Consider the following 17,628-nt stretch of genomic DNA (forward strand, 5'->3'; position numbering starts at 1 on the left):
AAGATGGTGGACGGAGTGGGTTGTTCTGTCCTGGATGCTGTTGAGCGTTCTTAGAGCTGCACTCATTCAGACAAGTGGAGAGCATTCCATTCCACTCCGAGTGGGGAGATTTCTTTGCAGTAGGGAAGTTAACCACTCGCTATAGAATCTATAAAATCCACCTAAACAGGCATTTGGGGCCTTAATATGCCATCTAATTCAAAAAAGCTAAAGTGTGCACCATCATACACACCCCTTAACCTCATTCAGTCCTGCAAGTGGCACAGTCTTCCCTGACTGTTTTTAACTCAATCACTTATGCACAATGGTCTTACCTGACATAGTTCTTCAGCGACATTCAGCAATCCCTGTCTATACAAGTGTTCCACGACAGCCTCACTCAAGAATTGCTGCTTTTCGTGCGAATCCCAGACACCTTCCACCCCGACTCCACTCACATCGGTATCAAAATTCTGTACAACACAACAAAACAGTTAACCGCAGAGAGAAAAGGGAAATCACACTGAACCAACTTCCTTTCGGTGGAGTTCATTGACAATACCACGGGCTTTTCTTAGCATTGCATTCAAAACAACAAATCTGTATATACAATTTGAACTCAGACACAGTGAATCTGACACCAGAGTCAGCATCAATGTATATTAGCACAAACTGCAGGGCAGCCCAGATGGTAAATAACCTCCCTATGTATATGTTGTGGGCCCATGTTGTTCATGTTGCCCATGAAGGGCAGCATAGTGGTTAGCACTGCAGCCTCACAGCACCGGGGACCTGGGTTTGATTCCGACCTTGGATGACTGCGTGGAGTTTGCACATTCTCCCAGTGTCAACATTGGATTTCCGCTGGGTGCTCCGATTACCTCCCCCAGTCCAAAGATGTGCAGGTTAGGTGGATTGGCCAGGCTAAATTGCTCCTTAGTGTCCAAAGGTTAGGTTACGGGAATAAGGGGCGAAATTCTCCTACCCGCCCTGCCACATTTCTGCGCCGACCGGCCGGCGGGAGTCTCCGTAACACCGGCCGGTCAATGGGGTTTCCCATTGTGGGGCAGCCCCACGCCGTCGGGAAACCCCCGGGCGCCGGCAGAACGGAGACTCCCGCCGGCGGAGAATGACGCCCAAGAAGAGAGTGTGGGCCTAGGTAGGGTACTCTTTCGGAGGGTTGGAGCAGGCTTGATGGGCCAAATGGCCTCATTCTACACTGTAGGGATTCCGTGATTCTATGAACAGGCTTGAAAGCCTGTTCCTACATTCTGTCCAGTGACTAATTCACTTCAATTTTTGTTATATTTAAACCAATCTTTTTCTTAGTATCGTTCCCATTTCTCCCCTTCTTTTCCTTCCTCGCCATTTGAGTCAAGTCGCCTGTGTGCATCCAACAAACACAATGAGAGCCCTCAGGTGGCCTGTTTCTCATACAGCATCAATAAAAACACTTAAGCAGCCACTCTTTGGTAATTAAGAGTTGTCTGGTGACGATGTGCCATCTGATCCTCCTTCGATTTGAAATTCTCTGCCTCTGCTCTGCTCTTATTAATTGAAAAAAAAACCCAATATCATGGAAACTATACTCCAAGTAAATGGACTGGGATGGAGAGAAAACAAACCTCATGTCCCTTCAGTCTGAGGTTATAAGCTTTAACCACTATTTTGTTTTATATAAATTTAGAGCACCCAATTAATTTTTTCCAATTAAGGGGTAATTTAGTGTAGTCAATCCACCTACCCTGCACATCTTTGGGTTGTGGGGGCGCGAACATGGGAAGAATGTGCAAACTCCACACGGACAGTGACCCAGAGTCGGAATCGAACCTGGGACCTCGGCGCTGTGAGGCAGCAGTGCTAACTACTGCGCCACCGTGCTTCCCCAGCTTTAACCACTATAACATACAGGTCCACGACACCACACAGTCCTTCCTATATTGAATAATGCTATTTATTTAATTTTTAAAAATAAATTTCGAGTACCCAATTCATTTTTTCCAATTAAGGGGCAGTTTAGCGTGGCCAATCCACCTCCCCTGCACATCTTTGGGTTGTGGGGGCGAAACCCACGCAAACACGGGGAGAATGTGCAAACTCCACACGGACAGTGACCTGGGGCCGGGATCGAACCGGAGACCTCGGCGCCGTGAGGCAGCAGTGCTAACCACTGCACCACCACGCTACCCAAAATATGCTATTTAATTCATACTAAACAGCCCCGTTGTGACAAATGACCAACACCATTTTAGTGATTGGGAAGTCCAATATCAATATTAACAAATGTCTGCCAGTATAGTGGTGACAAACACGGAAATCAATTACCAATTGGCTTCATTTTGAAGTGATGCAGCAAGTGGGCTTTGGGGAAAACCCACGATAAGATGGATTTTAAATTTCCAAAACCATTTGAGAGTTTGCCGTGAGAAGTTATTCACTAATCTCAAAGCAATGGGCATTTTGGGTGTATTTGGCGAGCATAAAACAGCAGGTACATGTTCGAGGTTGTATGTCAGATGTGGAGAAATGTGAAGAAGGTCACAAGAACAAGTAATGGGAATATCAATTCTAATTGACACCAATAGTTCACAAACTCAAAGCAGATAAACACCTTTCATGGCCTCAAGACAACAATAAGTAAGTAAAGTTGCCATAGTCCCAGATGACCATAGGCTGCTTTCCCATGCGAGAGTGATTTAACCCGAGGATCACCATACTTTAGGTGAGGGGCAAGGTTGAGATGGCGGGGCCTTCATGAATTACCTCAGCCGGTATGGGAATTGAACCTGCGCTGTTGGTCTCGCTCTGCATCACGAACCAGCTTTCCAGCCAACTGAGCAAAAGTGCCTTTAATATCGTAAAACATCCCAAAAGCACTTTGCAGGACCGTTATTGAACACAATTTGACACCCAGGTTACAGGAGGAGATATCAGGATGGATCAAAAGCTTGGTCAAAGAGGTAGGTTTTGAGGAGCATCTTAAAGAAGGATTTGGGAAAGGTATTCCAGAGCATTGAACCTCAGCAGTTGAACGTGGCTGCCAATGGTGGAACAATGAAAATCAGAGGCAAGAATCGGAGGAGCAAAGTTATCTCAGGAGGGTTGTAGGATAGGAGGAGGTTAACGATTGATGTTATAACAGCCAACGTTAAAACTGAGAGAGCGATCCAGAAAGTCCTGTTACTTGGTACACACCCTGTCGATGGCTTTCCCCACTTTGGAGACACTGCCGTGGATATCTTTGTGATCCAATGCCAGTTTTTGAACGGTGTCTTTTATCTTCTTACAGCACTGTGACATGACTAGTGACAATGTTGCTGACAACTGGGCATCAAGATGACCTTCAAAACAAAAATGCAACAGAAGCTAATTACACATTACCAAAATTCACCAGGCGAGTACAAATGTGTTTGAGCACTGACCCGTTATTGAGAGTAAATCCTGCTAAAACACAAGTAGATCACCATTGGGATAACTCCAAATATTCAAGAGCAATGGTAGTGAATTCAGCTGCTACGATCGTTTAATAAGACTTATACCTTTAAGGTCACTGCTCAACTATCTTGAGTCTAAGTAGGGAAATTTAGATAATTGTAAATGGTCATAGGCTTGAGGTTAATTAAAGGGCAATTGGCTTTGCTGGTAAAATTTTTACTGCATATCAGGGGAACCCAGTATGACATAATTTGACTTTTTAAAAAGATGGTTTTGCATCTATAAATGTCACTTTAAAGTACAACCGATGCGCTCTTGGTAATTTGGTGACAAAAGTGCTATTATAATGACAGGAGCATAACACATTGTCCATTATTCTGCTGCTAAGGTGGATCCATGTTTAAAGTGTGTTGTCCTTTTGAGAACATAATGTTTATCCGCTGTTACGTACATACTTTGTAGTGGGGGTTAAGAGACACTCCGTGTCTGTGGTGGGGGTAATTGTTTTTGACAATGGAAACTTGAGGATGGTGATAATGCCACTGGACCAGTAATCCAGAGGCCCATGCTTAAATATCCCACGGCAGCTGGTGGAATTTAAATTCAATCCTGGAGATATGGTAGCAGAGTGGCCGTGTTACTGCACTTGTGATCCAGAGGCTGGACTGAATGACCAGGAAACACTTAGTCATTTAAAAGTTCCTGGGACCCAAGGGAAAGTGGCAAGTTGGATCCAGAATTTGCTCAGAAACAATGAGGTGAGCTCGCCAAAGGACGGGAGTCTCTCCAATCAAGCAGGCTTGGCTTGAAGTGGACAGGAAATCAGCAGCAGGACAATGTTCCCTTCAACTTGGAGACAGTGCGCCAAGGATCCAAGACCTCATGAGGGAAGGGCAGGTGAGTGGCACTGTATAACATGTTCAGGTGTCAAGCCCCATACTGACATGCCCAGAACGTTCCTGCACAGCACACCTCAGGGTAACACACCTGCAGCACGACCCATTCCTCTCTCTACAGACAGCTCACAATCCCACCTGAGCAGCTAACACTCACCCTCAGCATATTTCTCTCTCACTCCCATCCTCCATAATTGTTAACCTTTTCTCCTCTACACAAGCCATTACAAATTCTTCTTTCACTCCTTTCAGGAAAAGAGAGCACACAAGGGTGGCACAGTGCTTAGCACTGCTGGCTCATGGTGCCAGGGACCTGGGTTCGATTAAGGCCTTGGGTGACTTTGTGGCGTTTGCACATTCTCCCTGTGCCTGGGTGGGCTTCCTCCGGGTACTCCCATTTGCTCCCACAGTCAAAGATGTGCAGGTTAGATGGATTGGCCATGCTAAATTGTCCCTTAGTGTCCAGGTATGTACAGGCTAGGTTACGGGGATAAGGCGGGGTGCACAGTGCAGTGGACCTAGGTAGGGTGCTCCTTCGGAGGGTCAATGCAGACTTGATGGCCCAAATGATCTCCTTTTGCAGTGTAGAGATTCTAACTTGATGAAAGGCACTGGGAGAGGCCCTCCAGGACTGGCACCTCATCAACCACTGGAAATGTGTGCCTCTGCTCCACTGAGAGGATGGTCTTCTTTTAGGAGGCTGCAAGTGTCAGCCAGGGCTTGCTACGAGACCCTGACCCCCCTGAAGCATTCATCCTCCGACAAGGAAAGGGAGCATAACACATTGTCCATTATTCTGCTGCTAAGGTGGATCCATGTTTAAAGTGTGTTGTCCTTTTGAGACCATAATGTTTATCCGCTGTTACGTACATACTTTGTAGTGGGGGTTAAGAGACACTCCGTGTCTGTGCTGGGGGTAATTGTTTTTGACAATGGAAACTTGAGGATGGTGGCATTATGTCACTGGACCAGTAATCCAGAGGCCCATGCTTAAATATCCCACGGCAGCTGGTGGAATTTAAATTCAATCCTGGAGATATGGTAGCATAGTGGCCGTGTTACTGCACTTGTGATCCAGAGGCCGGAGTGAATGACCAGGAAACACCCCATTATTGAGGAATTTTAATTCAGTTAATTAAACATCTAGAAGCTTGAAGGATTGGGATGCTTGCAGATGTGCAGCCCCAGGCAAAAATGCAATATCCCATGGCTTTCTTTCTGCTTGTATGTACTTTTGACATTTTGATATGTGATGTATGATGTTTAATAAGACACGCCTGACCTTTTATAGACAGATAGATAATATTTACGGAATGTGGATTTCTCCACCATCCATATCAGGATGTTCCAGTGATTGAATACGGCAGCACGGTAGCCTTGTGGATAGCACAATTGCTTCACAGCTCCAGGGTCCCAGGTTCGATTCCAGCTTGGGTCACTGTCTGTGCGGAGTCTGCACATCCTCCCAGTGTGTGCGTGGGTTTCCTCTGGGTGCTCCGGTTTCCTCCCACAGTCCAAAGATGTGCGGGTTAGGTGGATTGGCCATGATAAATTGCCCTTAGTGTCCAAAATTGCCCTTAGTGTTGGGTGGGGTTACTGGGTAATGGGGATAGGGTGGAGGTGTTGACCTTGGGTAGGGTGCTCTTTCCAAGAGCCGGTGCAGACTCGATGGGCCGAATGGCCTCCTTCTGCACTGTAAATTCTATGATAATGATAATCTATGAATACCATCTTCATACACTGGAAGCAGCAATAATACAGAAACACTGTGTCATAATCAAAGAGCTATGGATCATGCCATGATATTAGGCCGAGAAAAGATTAGGTTCAGCAAAGATTCTGTGCAGAATCTTTTGTATCTAGACCCTGTTGGAATGACGGAACTATTTCTGGGTTGGAAACCCAATGGCCTAATGGAAAGGCCATCCCACAGTTGTGGAATTAGGCAGCCGGAAAGGGTATGTGGAATGGCTTCGCCATTTTGTTAAAGGAGAGATGGATTTTTAATTTTTTAAAGGACCATGATAATGGCTTCCAAGGGCGCAGCAACACTAAAATTTTTCCGACTGCAGCAACTACAGCAATAGAGAAGAGACCTGGGAAGGCCCACTCTTACCTGGAGGCCTGGGTTCTGTGGGCTAAAGAGATGCACGCGAAATGAGCTCAACCTGCCTGTATTTACAGCAATTACCTTTAAACACTATTTTTGTGAGGGAGCAAAGGGCTCGGTTCACATACATAAAGTCAAGCCCTGAGCATTGAAACGTTACAAAATCTGCGAGATCTGAGGGTCTGCAATGTGGTGAGCTTCCACATTTGACAAGTTCCCACATTGGCAGACTGCTTAGTCATTTAAAAGTTCCTGGGACCCAAGGGAAAGTGGCAAGTTGGATTCAGAATTTGCTCAGAAACAATGAGGTGAGCTCGCCAAAGGACGGGAGCCTCTCCAATCAAGCAGGCTTGGCTAGAAGTGGACAGAAAATTAGCAGCAGGACTGTGTTTCCTTCAACTTGGAGACAGTGTGCCAAGGATCCAAGACCTCACGAGGGAAGGGCAGGTGAGTGGCACTGTATAACATGTTCAGGTGTCAAGCCCCATACTGACATGCCCAGAACGTTCCTGCACAGCACACCTCAGGGTAACACACCTGCAGCACGACCCATTCCTCTCTCTACAGACAGCTCACAATCCCACCTGAGCAGCTGACACTCACCCTCAGCATATTTCTCTCTCACTCCCATGCCCCACAGCCATCCTCCATAATTGTTAACCTTTTCTCCTCTACACAAGCCATTACAAATTCTTCTTTCACTCCTTTCAGGAAAAGAGAGCACACAAGGGTGGCACGGTGGCACAGTGCTTAGCACTGCTGGCTCATGGTGCCAGGGACCTGGGTTCGATTAAGGCCTTGGGTGACTTTGTGGCGTATGCACTTTCTCCCCGTGCCTGGGTGGGCTTCCTCCGGGTACTCCCATTTGCTCCCACAGTCCAAAGATGTGCAGGTTAGACGGATTGGCCATGCTAAATTGTCCCTTAGTGTCCAGGTATGTACAGGCTAGGTTACGGGGATAAGGCGGGGTGCGCAGGGCAGTGGACCTAGGTAGGGTGCTCCTTCGGAGGGTCAATTCAGACTTGATGGCCCAAATGATCTCCTTTTGCAGTGTAGAGATTCTAACTTGATGAAAGGCAATGGGAGAGGCCCTCCAGGACTGGCACCTCATCAACCACTGGTAACGTGTGCCTCTGCTCCACTGAGAGGATGGTCTTCTTATAGGAGGCTGCAAGTGTCAGCCAGGGCTTGCTACGAGACCCTGACCCCCCTGAAGCATTCATCCTCAGACAAGGAAAGGGAGCTGATCCGCTTGCCTGTAAACCCCACTTTCGAAGTTTCACCTCCTTCCAGCTGGACCTCCTGTGCCCTCTGCCCTGTGGAGGGCCATCTAACTGAGAAGACAGTCTGCGTTGCCCCTCAGAACCCTGATGAAGGCTGGCAGCAGGGAAGTGCAGAAAAAGGCAAGTCAAACGCAGGACAGGAGACATGCCTTCCAACAAGTTGGCAACAACCTGCCCAGCAGCAGTGGCACTTTCACCTGACCATGGCTGCAACTCTTCAGTTTCACGGACCAAAACTGACCTTCCAAGTCTGTGAGTTTCGCTGAAGAAGCTCCTTCCTCGGTCTACTTGCCCCAGTGACCCTGGCGAGTTACTGACAGGTCAGGGAATAGGTAAACTGTCTGCGAAAGTCCAAATCCAGGATTTGACAAATGCCTAACTGGGAAGTGTGCAGATTGACCTTGGGTCCTGACTCAATTTCAGAGGATTTAACTCTTCAAATTTGCCTCCCCTTGGCCACAAAAAATTTACTACTCCAAAAAAATGTTTCCTTCTTGCCCCACAATGGCACAGACCTCTGATAGAAGTACTGGCCAACGATCAACGAGAGACCACGTCAAACTGCAGAATCTAGCGCAGGCTAGTTTCTCTCCACCCTCGACACCGATGCTGGGCAACTTATTAGAATTACATACACTTAGTATATGCTTGCAAGTCTTCGCCCGAGGAATCCATGTGAAGAGTCCTGTGAGCTTGCCTTGCGACTGGATCATTTACCTACTGAGCGTTTTACTGACCACACAACACATGGGATTAAAGTTTCACGATAACGGAAATTGAGATTCGCTGGGCCAACTAGACTACATCCAATAAGGCACTCGTGGGTCTCCACCATACACTCGCCTTTGTTCACTTCTGTACCCTATCTTGGAAAAACAAGAAACAGCACCTGTCCTTTGGTATCATTTATCACTTGTGGTTAAGCCAAAGTTCGGGACATTTGTTTGTCCAATTTAAAATCTTAGCAACCCAGTTCCAAAGCCAAATGTGACTTTCATCTTTTTCAGTTATTAAGCAGTTTGATTTTATTTTCAGCAGAACACACGGGACCCTCTGATACAACACATAATATTCATTTTTGGGTCACTATCAAATAGATTGCATTATTTCTCAGTAAAAATAACTCTCTCATCAAAATGTACCATACTGAGTCACAATGCTCCAAGACATCCTTCTCCCTCCCATGCAATGTGCAGCCACCAAACAAGTGGGAACAATGTCCTTAATGTGCTCAAAAGGCAGTGCAAACATGAACACCAACTCACTGCATTAATTAAACTGGAGTGCATCAGTGTTATAATTGTAATGCTCGTGTGGGATTCACGATACCTAGAAATCAGTGGAGATGAAGTATCAGAGCTGATGAGCTCGCCATCTGCAGTGCCCCCCAGAATTGTTAATTATTTTGGGGGCACTCTTTTTGTATTGACAATTGAATTTTTTTTTTTTTAAATTCAAAATTACATGGAACTGGAGACAAAGAACATAAATGGCTAATTTTGTTTATATTCATATGCACGAATCAGGAGTGTAGGGGAGCCCACACAGGAACCACAGCTGGTTGTTCTGGACATATCATAGCCAATACATGTCCACAATTCCTCCTCTAGGAATATCCTCACATTTTTTGCCACTTTGCCTTGATTTTCCAGTAAAAATAAAAATACAATGATCTCAGCTTACAACTGGGGGGTGGGGGGGGAATAAATAAATAAGAATGTCTCTGCTCCTGGTCAGAATCCAGTGACATCTGAGCAGTGCACGTCTTGCAGGAGGATGAAATCACACTTCGCTTTGATGCCTTCGTTAGTTGAATAGTTTAAAGAGACTCAATGTTCGAGTTCAACATGGAGGATGTTACATTGTGTCAAAGGGATGGGGGCAGGGTGACTACTGTCACCCACACAACAGCACCACAGATAATCAACATTGGGGGTTGGGGGAGAAAGAAGGACCACATGCTGTATTGTTTAGCCACCAAGATAATACTCAAATGAACATTTTTCAATTGAACTGTGTTTCCTGTAGGAACAGATTTTAAAGGGGGGGGGGGGGGGGGGGAAAGAGAAAGAAAAATACAATTTTTGACATTACAGGGCAACAACTCTGCAACACCAAATTACTCTGCTTAAAAATCCAACATAACAACCACTAGAGTATCTTGAACGCCACCCTAAATTCCTCTTTCCTCGCCACAGAGTACTGATTCTTGTGGGACAAGGTTCCAGATGGTCTTGTGGTCACCCAAGATAGTAGTCAACTGTCAGAACGGTTGACTGCATCCCTGTTACAATTTTGGAGCAGGATTTTCTTGAACGAGTAATTAACTGATTTAAGAGTTGCCCGTGTACACAGTACCATACCAGTGTCCTCACCTGCATTGGATAGCTCCTGTCGGAGGCCGCTGACATAGTGTACTAGTTCCTCCAAGCTACAGTCGCAGTGCTGTCCATACATTAGGAATTTGTGCAACACTTTCTCCAGCTCCCGCTCCACGCACACACACTGGTCCATGGGGCAGAGACACAGAGGGACAGACACACACAGACAGGGCTGGGGCAACTTAGAGACAGCCAGCAGGACCTGCACAGATGATGCCACACTAGGTACAGAAACACACTCTAAACACCAGTACCAGGTGGGCACAAGGAGCCCTGTAACTAAACCAACAGCATCAGAGACTAACTGAGACAAAGCAATACAACGTCAGACACTGGGTGACAGACTGGAAGGAACTTAAGACAAAAAGACTGATCTGATATAGGCACAGCAAGAGCCAGCATTAACAAGGGCAAACGCTGACTTGGACTCTGTGGAAACTCAGTAGTGAAAGTTTAACACCAGTCATGGACCCTGGCACTTCAGAAACACAGGGTCTGGAGGAAGCCCGGCAGAGAGTGGGCACAGCTGAGACAGTGAAGAGCCACTTGAGTGGGAGCCCCTGAGTTACAGGCAGACAGCCTGAGACACAGCAACACACAGCAGAAACATTGCGGCACTGCCAGACACAAATCACACACAGAGACACAGCAGCAGGGTACAATGCCCACACAATGATGCCAGAACACACACACACAGTGATTCAGACAACAGAACCTCCTGAGACCTTCTCCCCCAACAACAACTGTCACTGCTGCAAAAAAACTGCTACATGCACTGCGGCTCGTACCACTGCCCTGACAGGGGGGGACAGGTAGGCTCTGCTCCTCTCACCACCCTGCACACTCAGCGCCCCCAGCTCCCCCTCGCAGCACTTGACCAACCGCACGCTGCCGCTTCATTGGTGCACGTTGGAAAGCGCGTCACCGCTTCGTTCCTGCCCCTTGTGACGACAGGTAACGTCAGCTCACCCCCCCCCCCCTTTTCCTGTAAAGTTAACGGAACAGTCCATCAGGAAGTAACAGCGAGAAAGGGGCGAGTGGAACGTACCACCTAGCGACAGGGGAGGGTATAGGGAACAGCACCTCCACTTGGAGCCTACTTGTTATTAATAGTCCTGGTTTAGATTTAAGCGTGTGATTTTAATATCAGTGAAATTCTGCACGTCATTTTATCTCATCTTGTTTCTAAAAATAAAACGCACCAGAACTGGGCGTGTAATTGTAGGTGACTCCTATCCCCAGCTGTCAACAGTGGGATAAACTGTTAGGAGGCACCATCCGAAGCTGCTGGAGTTTCAGGGGTCAAAAGTCAGAGATCAGCGGGTTAACCTTACACTCAGTGAGATGTAGGTGTCATGCTGCTTACCTCTCTTTCCTGCTGGTCCCTTTAATGGTGGAGGCCTGCTGTCAGCATCCTTCTATTTAAAGGGGAAGTGTCATCCTCAGATTCTGTAGCGTGACTCAGACATAACTTGTAAACAAGTAATCAACTTCCAGGAGGGAAGCTTCCCTCTACCTCTCACAGTCGTGGCCACCTGTTCAGTCAACACGGTATTGTCTTTACCCAACTCAACCACCTCCCATTTTGCTAGTGATTTATGTTGGGTGGCATGGGAGGAGGTTAAGTAACAGTTTACAAGAGGGAGACCAAATATCAGCACTCTATTTGCCTTTTATGGATGGGTCATAGAACATAGAACATTACAGCGCAGTACAGGCTCTTCGGCCCTCGATGTTGCTCCGACCTGTGAAACCACTCTAAAGCTCATCTACACTATTCCCTTATCGTCCATATGTCTATCCAATGACCATTTGAATGCCCTTAGTGTTGGCGAGTTTACTACCGTTGCAGGCAGGGCATTCCACGCCCTTACTATTCTCTGAATAAAGAAACTACCTCTGACATCTGTCTTATATCTATCTCCCCTCAATTTAAAGCTATGTCCCCTCGTGCTAGACATCACCATCCGAGGAAGAAGGCTCTCACTGTCCACCCTATCCAATCCTCTGATCATCTTGTATGCCTCAATTAAGTCACCTCTTAACCTTCTCTCTAACGAAAACAGCCTCAAGTCCCTCAGCCTTTCCTCATAAGACCTTCCCTCCATACCAGGCAACATTCTGGTAAATCTCCTCTGCACCCTTTCCAATGCTTCCACATCCTTCCTATAATGCAGCGAGCAGAATTGCACGCAATACTCCAAATGCGGCCACACCAGAGTTTTGTACAGCTGCAACATGACCTCATGGCTCCGAAATGGCAGCACGATAGCATTGTGGATAGCACAATTGCTTCACAGCTCCAGGGTCCCAGGTTCGATTCCGGCTTGGGTCACTGTCTGTGCGGAGTCTGCACATCCTCCCCGTGTGTGCGTGGGTTTTCTCCGGGTGCTCCGGTTTCCTCCCACAGTCCAAAGATGTGCAGGTTAGGTGGATTGGCCATGATAAATTGCCCTTAGTGTCCAAAATTGCCCTTAGTGTTGGGTGGGGTTACTGGGTTTATGGGGATAGGGTGGAGGTGTTGACCTTGGGTAGGGTGCTCTTTCCAAGAGCTGGTGCAGACTCAATGGGCCGAATGGCCTCCTTCTGCACTGTAAATTCTATGAAACTCAATCCCTCTACCAATAAAAGCTAACACACCGTACGCCTTCTTAACAACCCTCTCAACCTTGGTGGCAACTTTCAGGGATCTATGTACATGGACACTGAGATCTCTCTGCTCATCCACACTGCCAAGAATCTTATCATTAGCCCAGTACTCTGTCTTCCTGTTATTCCCTCTTCCTTCGCCACCCACAAATAGTTTCTAGGCAGGAGGTTGTTGGATTGCAACCAACCAGGGATACTGAGGCCACGTGCTACTCATAGCTGCGGTGAGCTAATTCAGCACAGACTATGCTTTAATCTGGGCTGCCTGACATATTTCCAGCAATGAACTATGTACTTAGCACCTTGGCCATCAAGGGTGCACCTGAAAGGACAGCATCTAAACAGTTGCACAACTAATCCCTCAGCAAAGAGATAAGACTTTCATCCTATCATTCTGGCCTGGATGGCCAAGGAACTAATCATGGACTTCAGGAAGCGTAATACGAGACACGCCCCCGTCTACATCAATGGCTCCGAAGTGGAGATGGTCACTAGCTTTAAGTTCCTGGGGTTCACCATCACCGACTGTCTGTCCTGGTCCACTCACATTGATGCAACAGTCAAGAAAGCCCAACGACGCCTCTACTTCCTACGGAAGCTAAAGAAATTTGTCATGTCTGCATCGACTCTCACAAAGTTCTACAGATGTGCCACAGAGAGCATCCTATTAGCTGCATCACAGCTTGGTATGGCAACTGCTCGGTCCAAGATCGCAAGAAACTGCAGAGTGTGGTGAACTCAGCCCAATGCATCACACAAGCTTGCCATCCCCCTCTTGATTCTGTCTGCACTTCCTGCTGCCTCAGGGAGGCAGACAGCATTGTCAGAGACCCCTCACACCCAGGCTTTGCCATCTTCCAGACCCTTCCATCAGGCAGAAGATACAGAAGTCTGAAGATCCGCACATCCAGACATGGGAATAGTTTCTTCCCCATGGCTACTAGACACCTTAATGACTCTCCCTCAGATTGATCTGTTCCCTGTAAGATACTATTCACAACGCCCTATGCTGCTCTTGCTCATGTCGTGTTTGCTTTGTTTGGCCCTTGTTCCACACTGTAACCAATTACTTATTTGTTGATGTACTTTGTTGATTATTCTTTGTGTCTACTGTGTACGTAGTGTGTACGTTCCCTTGGCCGCAGAAAAATACTTTTCACTATACTTCGGAACATGTGACAATCAATCAATCAATCGATATCTACCAACTTACCAGAACGGAAAGAAAAATATTTTAATTCACTGCATTTCAATCCCATTAAAATTTTAAAAAATTTAAAATTTTAAAAAATTTAGAGTGCCCAATTCATTTTTTCCAATTAAGGGGCAATTTAGCGTGGCCAATCCACCTACCATGCATATGTGGGGTTGTGGGGGCGAAACCCACGCAAACACGGGGAGAATGAGCAAACTCCACACGGACAGTGACCCAGAGCCGGGATCGAATCTGGGACCTCGGTGCCGTGAGGCAGAGTGCTAACCACTGTGCCACCATGCTGCCCCCCCATTACAAATATTAATAAATTAACTTAAATATGATGTTAATTTGGCACAATAAGGTTATATTGTCTGTACTAATATTAGTGGCACCTATGGCTTGGCTTGTAGTACTCATCTCTGAGTCCTCCTGCAGAAACTTGGACATAAAAATCGAGACTAACATTGCTGTATTGAGGGAGTGCTACAAGTTAGAGGTACTGGAAGAGTGGCAGGGGATGATGAGGGGACAGAGGGAGCATCGGGTGTCGCTCTATGCTGATGACTTCCTGCTGTATGTTTCGGATCCGTTGGAGAGTATGGGAAGGATTATGGGCCTGTTGGGGAGGTTTGGAGGTTCTCGGGATACAAGCTGAATGTAGGGAAAAGCGAGGTATTCCCGGTGAATGAGCTGGCACAGCGAGCTAATTTAGGGGGGATGCCATTTACGGTAGCGAGGGATAGGTTTAGGTACTTGGGGATTCAGGTAGCGAGGGAATGGACGGGGCTCCATAAGTGGAACTTAACAAAGCTGGTGGAGGAGGCCAGGGAGGATCTTTTTTTTTAAAATATATTTTATTGAAATTTTTTTCCAAACAACAATTTTTCCCTCTTACAAAGCAAACGAAACAATAACAAAACAGAAATGTTTAACAATACACAGGTAACAAAACCCCATTGTCTATTGACCTAAACTAAACTAACCCCCCCCCCCCCCCCCCGCCCTCCCCCCCCCCCCCCCCCCCCTCCCCCTGGGTTGCTGCTGCTGGTCATCTGTCTTCCCTCTAACGTTCCCCTAGGTAGTCGAGAAATGGCTGCCACCGCCTGGTGAACTCTTGAGCCGATCCTCTCAGGGCAAACTTTATCTGCTCCAGTTTAATGAACCCCGCCATATCATTTACCCAGGCCTCCAGTCCGGGGGGTTTCGCCTCCTTCCACATGAGTAGGATCCTGCGACGGGCTACTAGGGACGCAAAGGCCACGACATCGGCCTCTTTCGCCTCCTGCACTCCCGGCTCTTCCGCAACTCCAAATAGAGCTAACCCCCAGCCTGGTTTGACCCGGGCCTTCACCACCTGCGAAATCACTCCCGTCACTCCCTTCCAATACCCTTCCAGTGCCGGGCACGCCCAAAACATATGTGCGTGGTTTGCCGGGCTCACGCCACACCTCCCACATTTGTCCTCCACTCCAAAGAACCTGCTCAATCTTGCCCCCGTTATGTGTGCTCTATGTAGCACCTTAAATTGAATCAGGCTACGCCTGGCGCATGAGGAAGAGGAATTTACCCTGCATACCCACCTCTATCTCCTCCCCCAATTCTTCTTCCCACTTTCCTTTTAGTTCGCCCACTGACTCCTCTCCCTCTTCCCTCATCTCTCTATAAATCTCTGACACCTTGCCCTCTCCGACCCACACCCCTGAAAGCACCCTGTCCTGTATCCCCTGTGTAGGGAGCAACGGAAATTCCCTCACCTGTTGTCTAGTAAACGCCCTCACCTGCATATATCGCAAGAAATTTCCCCGGGGCAACTTATACTTTTCCTCCAATGCTCCCAAGCTCGCAAAAGTCCCATCTATAAATAAATCTCCCACCTTCCTAATTCCCAACTGGCACCAGCTCTGAAATCCTCCATCCATTCTTCCTGGGCGAACCTATGGTTGTTCCTGATAGGGGACCCCACCAGGGCTCCCCGCACCCCTCTCTGTCGCCTCCACTGTCCCCAGATATTCAGTGTTGCCGCCACCACCGGGTTCGTGGTAAACTTTTTAAGTGAGAACGGTAGCGGCGCCGTCACCAGCGCCTCTAAACTCGTCCCTTTACAGGACTTTCTCTCCAGTCTTTTCCACGCCGCTCCCTCACCCTCCATCATCCATCTACGTATCATTGCCACATTGGCGGCCCAATAGTAATCACCCAAGTTCGGTAATGCCAGTCCTCCTCTGTCCCTACTACGCTGAAGGAACCCCCTCCTTACTCTCGGAACTTTCCCTGCCCACACGAAGCTCGTGATGCTCCTATCTATTTTATTAAAAAAGGTCTTGGTGATTAGTATAGGGAGATACTGAAATACAAATAAGAACCTCGGGAGAACCATCATCTTAATTGCTTGCACACTGCCCGCCAGCGATAGAGGCTGCATGTCCCACCTCTTGAAGTCCTCCTCCATTTGTTCTACCAGCCGTGTCAGATTAAGTCTGTGCAAGGTTCCCCAGCTCCTAGCGATCTGAATCCCCAGGTATCGGAAGTTTCTTTCCACTTTCCTTAGCGGTAAGCCTTCTATCTCTCTACTCTGGTCCCCTGGATGTATCACAAATAATTCACTCTTCCCCATGTTTAGCCTATACCCCGAGAATTCCCCGAACCCCCTCAAAATTCGCATAACCTCTATCATCCCCCCCGCTGGGTCTGACACGTATAACAATAGGTCATCTGCGTATAACGAGACTCGGTGTTCTTCTCCCCCTCTAATCACCCCTCTCCATTTCCTGGAGTCTCTCAACGCCATGGCCAGAGGCTCAATTGTCAACGCGAACAACAATGGAGACAGCAGGCATCCCTGTCTTGTTCCCCTATATAATCGGAAATACTCCGATCTATGTCGACCTGTAACTACGCTTGCTGTTGGAGCCCCATAAAGAAGTCTAACCCAGCTAATAAACCCGTTCCCAAACCCAAACCTCCTTAACACTTCCCATAAATACTCCCACTCCACCCTATCAAATGCCTTCTCTGCGTCCATTGCCGCCACTATCTCTGCCTCCCCCTCCACTGGGGGCATCATTATCACCCCTAATAGTCGTCGCACGTTAACATTCAGTTGTCTCCCTTTTACGAACCCTGTCTGGTCTTCGTGCACCACCCCCGGGACACAGTCCTCTATCCTCGATGCCAGCACCTTTGCCAGCAATTTGACGTCCACGTTCAATAGTGAAATAGGTCTATAGGACCCGCACTGCAACGGATCTTTGTCCCTCTTCAAAATTAGCGATATCGTCGCCTCCGACATCGTCGGGGGTAGAGTCCCCCCTTCCCTGGCCTCATTGAACGTCCTCGCCATCAACGGGGCCAACAAGTCCACATATTTTCTGTAATATTCCACCGGGAACCCGTCTGGCCCCGGGGCCTTCCCTGCTTGCATGCTTCCCAGTCCCTTAATAACCTCGTCCACCTCAATCGGCGCCCCCAGGCCTGCCACCTCCTGCTCCTCCACTTTCGGGAACCTCAATTGGTCCAGGAACTGCCGCATCCCCTCCTCTCCCTCTGGGGGTTGAGACCTATACAGTTCCTCATAGAAGGTCTTGAACACCTCATTTATCTTTCCTGCCCTTCGCACCGTGTCTCCCCTTTCGTCTCTAATTCCTCCTATCTCCCTCGCTGCTGCCCTCTTTCGCAATTGATGCGCCAACAGGCGACT

At 47.7% G+C, this 17,628-nt stretch overlaps 1 protein-coding gene across 2 annotated transcripts in view; it reads right to left on the reverse strand.

The window, feature by feature from the left end:
- The window catches only part of rmnd5b (required for meiotic nuclear division 5 homolog B), a 128,486-nt gene that overhangs the window by 56,374 nt on the left and 54,484 nt on the right, over window positions 1-17,628 (reverse strand). Inside the window, exons 1-3 of one of the 2 annotated variants that reach the window (XM_072512010.1) lie at window positions 10,079-10,932; window positions 3,175-3,320; window positions 315-452 (exon numbers count right to left, since the gene is read on the reverse strand). In XM_072512010.1, coding sequence (XP_072368111.1) covers window positions 315-452; window positions 3,175-3,320; window positions 10,079-10,217 — 423 coding nt within the window. In that variant the 5' untranslated portion in view covers window positions 10,218-10,932. Of the gene's footprint in view, window positions 1-314; window positions 453-3,174; window positions 3,321-10,078; window positions 10,933-17,628 lie in introns of those variants that run through there. The other variant, XM_072512011.1, reaches the window with a different exon arrangement.

Source organism: Scyliorhinus torazame, chromosome 7, assembly GCF_047496885.1.
Source record: "Scyliorhinus torazame isolate Kashiwa2021f chromosome 7, sScyTor2.1, whole genome shotgun sequence".
In the NCBI taxonomy this organism is placed as follows: Eukaryota; Metazoa; Chordata; class Chondrichthyes; order Carcharhiniformes; family Scyliorhinidae; genus Scyliorhinus; species Scyliorhinus torazame.